At 40.3% G+C, this 6646-nt stretch overlaps 1 protein-coding gene across 1 annotated transcript in view; it reads right to left on the reverse strand.

Annotated features, from left to right (window-relative positions):
• RELN (reelin) overlaps positions 1–5893 on the reverse strand; it is a 258355-nt gene extending 252462 nt beyond the window's left edge. Inside the window, exons 1-2 of the mRNA XM_009641400.2 lie at positions 5866–5893; positions 5094–5204 (exon numbers count right to left, since the gene is read on the reverse strand). Of these exons, the coding sequence (XP_009639695.1) occupies positions 5094–5204; positions 5866–5893 (139 nt within the window). The remainder of the gene's footprint in view (positions 1–5093; positions 5205–5865) is intronic.
• Between the last annotated feature and the right edge of the window lie 753 nt (positions 5894–6646).

Genomic DNA, 6646 nt, shown 5'->3' on the forward strand with positions numbered 1-6646 from the left:
CAAATATCTCCAGTGTGAAGGGAGGGTCCTGGAGCCCATTTGGCTTGTCACAAAGTAAACCAGGGATCTACAGCAATTTCAGTAAGTTACAAAACTGTACTTCAAGAGCAGTAGCATGTACATAGCTGAAAACTTTTTTTTAGGAGCTGGTATTTTCCGATTATTCCTTACTTTTTAAAGCTGTGAACAAGAATGGAGAGGCAAAGACTCAGCAGGAGGAATCAATTTTATAGGCTCACCTAACAGGAAAAGTCCAACAGCTGGCCTTTTTCCATCTCACAGTGTTAGTGGGGGATATTTTCCCTTTATCTGTCAAAATCTCAAAGCAAAACATTACCCCAGAACCATCAGTGTTTGAGCATAAGCTGATCCCAAAACCAAGACTCTGAAGGCTCGAAGCCACGTGCCCCATCCAGGAGCAAAGCGAGCCTCAGTGCCTCCAACACAGTCTCCAGATGGATCATAGAATAATCATAGAATCGCTTTGGTTGGAAAAGACCTTTAAGATCATCAAGTCCAACCTTTAACCGAACCCTGCCATCCCACCACTAAACCATGTCCCTAAGCACCTCATCTATCCTTCTTTTAAATACCCCCAGGCATGGGGACTCGACCACCTCCCTGGGCAGCCCATTCCAGAGTCTGACAACACTTTACGTGAAGAAGTTTTTCCTAATGTCTAGCCTAAACCTGCCCTGGCGCAACTTCAAACCATTCCCCCTCGTCCTATCATCTGTTACCAGGGAGAAGAGGCCGACCCCCACCTCACTACAGCCTCCTTTCAGGTAGTTGTAGAGGGCGATAAGGTCTCCCCTCAGCCTCCTCTTCTCCAGACTAAACAACCCCAGTTCCCTCAGCCGCTCCTCATAAGACTTGTGCTCTAGACCCCTCACCAGTTTTGTGGCTCTCCTCTGGACATGTTCCAGCAATGCAACATCTTTCTTGTTGGATGGATCCATCTGCTGGCTGCACCAGCAGAGCTGGGGAGCACAACCAGACCAGAGCATTTTTTGCAGTACTCTCTTGGAGACAACACCACAGGTGCCCTTCAGCCGCCCAGGCACCCCCTTTGCCCTTCTTCCTCTGGGGTGAAACCAGCAGCATCACCAATGGCACCCACCTACAGTCACTCTGCCCTAAGGCTGCTTGTGACCTGCGAGCCAAAGGCGAATACAGGGCCGGGGATCTACTTTTACCCGTTTCCCCAATTCCCAGCTCATGCAGAGCCATACCAAAATGATCCTTCATCTATAAACTGAAAGGGGTTTTTGGCTTTGGTCTGCTATGCAAACCCATATGTAACCAAAATACCAAACAGAGGATTCTGTGAAGGCTGCCTTAATCCTGTCAAAAGGCAGAAGAATAATTTAAGAAGAAAAGAGTATAAGATAAAATTTAATGCCAAGTAAATTATTTCTGGTGATTGCTCTTCCCAGGATTTCCTCTAGGATATTTATTATTCACCATATTTTAAGGAATATTTGTAACTATTCACATTTTTTTTAAAACCGCAGAGACTCAATGTGTTGCTTATAGTAGGTGTGATCACCTTCATGGTATAGAAACAATGAACTGCAAAAGAAGAAAGATTGCAAGATGACCTTTCATGTTCTATTTTTTGCTGTCTAGCAGATGCAGTTCCTCTGTTCAGGCACTAAAATGTTTCCAGGTAACATCACTCTCATGGCCCACAGAGTTAAACAAAACCTAAAATTCACCAGCAGTTTATGACCTCTCAGTAGAAAGGAGGTATCTGTTTTAAAAGATAGTAAAGTACAAGTTGTATAAACCTACACAGAAAATAAACCAAAAATTTTCTGGTAGCCAATTAGGCTTGTGTCAAGACTTGCCAGTGTAATGAGAGCTTTGAACCCACTGTCTCTACCATAATAGAGCCTATGGACTTTCAAAAGGACCTTTTTCAATGTAGATTGAAAGGTTAATGCTTATAAAAATATTATCATGGAATTACTTGTTTATTCCACATTTATTAAAGGTAAACATTAGTGTAGTATTATGATTTTACATAAAATTAGGTTTGTTGGGGCTTAACTGTAAAGGCTTACATTTTCCACTCTAGTTTGTAAGAAACTAATTACACCAAACTTAAATTTTAAATAATTTGGCATGTGTGCATGATGTGAAAATCTACTGAGGAGCTGGAAAGCTTTGGGAAGAGTCCAAATGCACGGAGATGCGACGTGACTGGCAGGTCAAAGGCAAGCTTTGATGTGCGCAGCCCGGCAGGTCTGTCTGCTCGCCCAGCCTGTCAGCCAGGACGATCCCCTGTAATGAGACAGATTCAGGTCCTCAGCACACAGCTCTCCTTATCGCCGCTGAGGGATTATGCTGTAATCTTCTCCTTTAATTGCAGAAATGATACTGTGTTCCTTGCTTTCCAGTGCACATGGCTTTGGAGGAGCTGAGCTGGATTTTCCTACTTATGCCAAGTTACAGACAGGTACCCCTACCACCCATCAAACCCATTTAACCTTAATCTCATTTGCAAGTCATCATTCCCATCAAACCCACCACATTTGTAGCTTTCTAACATGTGGGTTTTTAGTACTCCTGTCTTCCACTTTCCTCATATATTTGGAAGAAGTCAAATGGTGAGAGCCCCTAAATGACCACATGTACATCCTGGTTGTACGGGAAGGCAGCCTTGGTGGGCTGATAAAGCCCAAACCATGGCCAGCAGATGCCCCAAGCTATTAAAAAGAGGTCAAACACCAGCAAGGACCCTGAGAGTCAAAAGCAGAAGAAGGAAAGGACACGTGGGGATGGAGAGATCCCACGGGAGTCCAAAATGTTTCTGCAGCGAGATGGGGTGTGAATGATACGAGGAGCATCAGTGTGGCTTGAGAAAGGGAGAGATGAAGAGTGGAATTGCTCTCCAGGCTTCAGCAGACAACGCTGAAGGACATGGAAACAAGTTCCAGGTATGCACCACACTGATCAGGGAAGGAAAGTGGAAATGATACTGGAGAGATGCAACTTAGGGTATCTGTTGTATCATGCGATCTAACAAAGAAAGAAATGCTGTTCTTAAAACTCAAATTAAGGATTATTTATTTGCTAAAGGATCCTCACAGCTTGCTTAGTGAGGCTCCAAGTACTCATTTATGTTTTATCACAGTTCTAATTTTAGCTTTACAGTTATACTTTTACCTTTATCTGAACCCAGATAATGGTTCAGCTTGGGACAAAAGATGAATGTTTATGACCACTATTAAGATTTATCCACAAAAGCTCTCTCATTTCTCTCTAGAAGAGTTGTTAGAAGGTTTCCCAAATAAAAATTTCAGCAAATTTCATGTCAATATAATCCCACAGAGGAAACCAGCAACTATTTCTTTGGCTACATGATATATACTGAAAAAGAAAGAAAATATAACCCTTAGAACTAACTCTGTTAGCACTAATGTATTTTATCTTTTTTCTTCGAAGCTTCTTGACACAGTGAACGAGCTGTGATAACTGACAATGACCGTGTCTCCCTCAAGTGACTTCCTAAACTGGGTAATTAAAAGATAATTGTAGCCACACTACAGTAACTTATGGCACAAAAGACAGATATATGTATGTTGGGAAGACTTCATATTGTTGGGGCAGAATGGAAGATTATGATAATCTACCTTGACCTCCTGTGTGATGCAGACAAGAGCATTTCAATGGTAACATTGCAAGGGAGAAAAATTTCTTCCCTGCTCTGTAAGCAGCCACTATCAACCCAATTTCAGAATACTGCTGTCTTCAGGTTTTAAAGGCCCAGCTTTGCCCTCCCCCACCTAATCTATGATAAACCACATAAATCTTTGAATTGAGGTCTTTGAACCTGACATAGCCCTCAACATTTTTAAAAAAATAAATCCATCAAGCTAAATCTAACCTGAACATCACCATCAACTTGCTGAAAAGGAGGAGCAACTTCTTTGCTAACTGGAAATGATGACACAAGAGATGGATCCAGGGTTTCTGGAGACTTGAAATACCTGCGGCAGCTCTGCTCTTTCCTTTGAAAGACCAAGCAAAAGGTTTGAGGTCGATCGGTGGTGCCATTCATGGAAGCAAAGCCCTTCTCAAATTATTCCTCAATACAGTTTTAAATAATGTGCTATTTATGTCGCATTATTTCATTTACCAGCCAACGTGTGTCTGCTGTACGACACTCACGGGTCCAGGCCACTCATGTTTCGCATGCATTACAACAGAGATAATTACTACAAAAGATTATTATGAAGAAAGTACTGAAGTTTAACCTTAACAGACAAATGAGCATTTAAACATGCTACTGCAAGCACAGCACAGTTGGTGTCCCACGCGGCTGGTACCCGGTTTTGTACCTTCACCCCAGATTGCTTATTAGGGGTCACCGAGTTCCTCCAATTGGAGGAACACAATTCTTACAGTTATTTTTAAGGATATAAAAAAGCTACCAAATTACAAACTGCAGAAGGTATAGCTGTAAATGACTTGTACAAATTTAGAAGAGATTTTTCAAAAGCGCTTGTCCTTAGCACAGCTGGCTTGGCTGCTACCGCTGAATGCAACAGCAGAACTTGAAAAACATAATTCTGCAAAACCTGTCCTACCCCTTTTACTATGATTCTGGGGTTTGTACATGGAAATAATTGGTTATATAAAATACTTTAACCACCATTCTGGTTTTAAGGAAAACACTATTGTTAAGTGAACGGAAAAAGTAGGTTGACATAAGCTGAAAGGAATCAGTTTTTCAGCCCAAGAACAGTTAGACACCTTGGGCTAAATGCTTTAGTTTATACCGAATGTCACACCATTTAGAAATGGCTATTTTAACCGGTTTAGTTGCTGAGGCTTTTCTCTCTTAAAATTCATATAATTCAGTATACGAGTACCAGGCTGACCAAAGACAAAGAAAGTGGAGGAAGAAATAGAAGTTGTCTAAAAGCCATCACTGCCTTATCTTACTGACTCCCACTGACTTCCATGTATTGTTGATTATTCAGCCTAAATTAACCTGTTTCAGTAATTGTGTTGTTATTGATGTCCTCTGTACAACCAAGTATTCATTACCCTGGGGTGCAGAATGTAAATTATACTGGACTTACCAAATCCAAAAGCACTGGAACCACCAACGCTCTGGGAAGCTTGAACACTGGTAGAGGTGTAGAGCCCAGTTACCAGTAAGCCATCAAAGAAGGTACTTGTTGAAATAGTCACTGAAATGAGAGAAATAAAATATGTGTAATTATTTATAAGCAGTACTTAAGATCCTATACACAGTCTGTGAGCAGGCTCTTGCACTTGAATGAGATCCCATCATTCAGTACAGTGAATTCATCTGAATTTCCCCAATACTTATGACACTTCAGTGGCTTTAAATTGGCTTTCCCATGTAATTTTCCCCAAACAACTTGTTCAGTGCTCAAGCTGTGTGTGCCAAGTTTCAGTCTGCTCCTGTACAACTTCCTCGGGGTTTAGTAAAGAAAATGGTCTGGTTTAGAGGTAAACGACTGGCATTTATTGGTGTTTGACTCAGCTTCCATTCCTAAATGAATCATATGTCATGCACCAGTAATCATCTGCAGCAGGAAGCAGACACAAATCAAGCATTACAACAGGATCTGAAATGAACATCAAAAAGGTGGTCGTGGCCATCCCTGCTTGGGAAGTTGCCTCTGCTGGAAGCACAAAACTATGCTACACACTAAATGCACAATGAGTTAGTAAAATGTAGCATTGAAATATACGGCTTCGAAGTAATTGTTGAGACATTAGAATATAGTAAAAGCAAAGAAATAACCATGATTATGGTATTGTTCTTTCTGGACTTGAACAGAGTACTAAGTTATGGTTATTGTACATATTATAGTATCATACACTTAAGTTTTATGAGCATCTGGGTCATTACGGACTATGTGTATTTAAATAACTCATGAATGTGTTTTTAAGAGATTTTTAGATATTAACAGTAAAGTAATCATTCACATAGCATCTGCAAGTAACACTGGAATCTATATATTCCTTATTAAGATTGCCAAAACTTGTAATATTTATTTACTTCTTGCAAACACTAATTCTCCCATTTTTACTTCAGTATCATTCAGATTGTATCACTGGATACTTATCATCAGCTTCACTGGTTCTATCTTGGAAAGACCTAAATTATTAAGTGACAGGTTTAGATTTTTCCCATTATATAAATGCAATATCCTCTATGGCCAGAATGGCCTCTCTAATCCTACAGCAGCAATCAACCTTCTTTCCTTCCTAATAATCTCCTGTCCATTTTTTTTAATTATTTAATATTCTAACATTAGGTTGCATACCTCTGAATTGAAAATCAGAATGAGGAAATTTTACAAAAAATTAATTAATTAGATAGCTTTACAATGAGACAAATTTTCTTCTCTTTCTCTCCTCACCTTTGTCTGTCTAATATCATCCTTTTCTACATATTTATGTAAATGTTGATAAAGAGCATTGCAAATCTGTGGCCTACCATATAGGACTTTTTTTTTTTTTTTCTTTTTTAAACTGCATTATGAAAGGTGAAGAACCTGCAAGGAGATCCACACGACAAGACCTCCCTGCTTAAGGACAGTCTCAGTACTTGTACCCACATCATGGAACTGAAGCAGGGTACTGTGAGGTGACTGCT

This window comes from Egretta garzetta, unplaced genomic scaffold, assembly GCF_000687185.1.
Source record: "Egretta garzetta isolate BGI_Z169 unplaced genomic scaffold, ASM68718v1 scaffold156, whole genome shotgun sequence".
In the NCBI taxonomy this organism is placed as follows: Eukaryota; Metazoa; Chordata; class Aves; order Pelecaniformes; family Ardeidae; genus Egretta; species Egretta garzetta.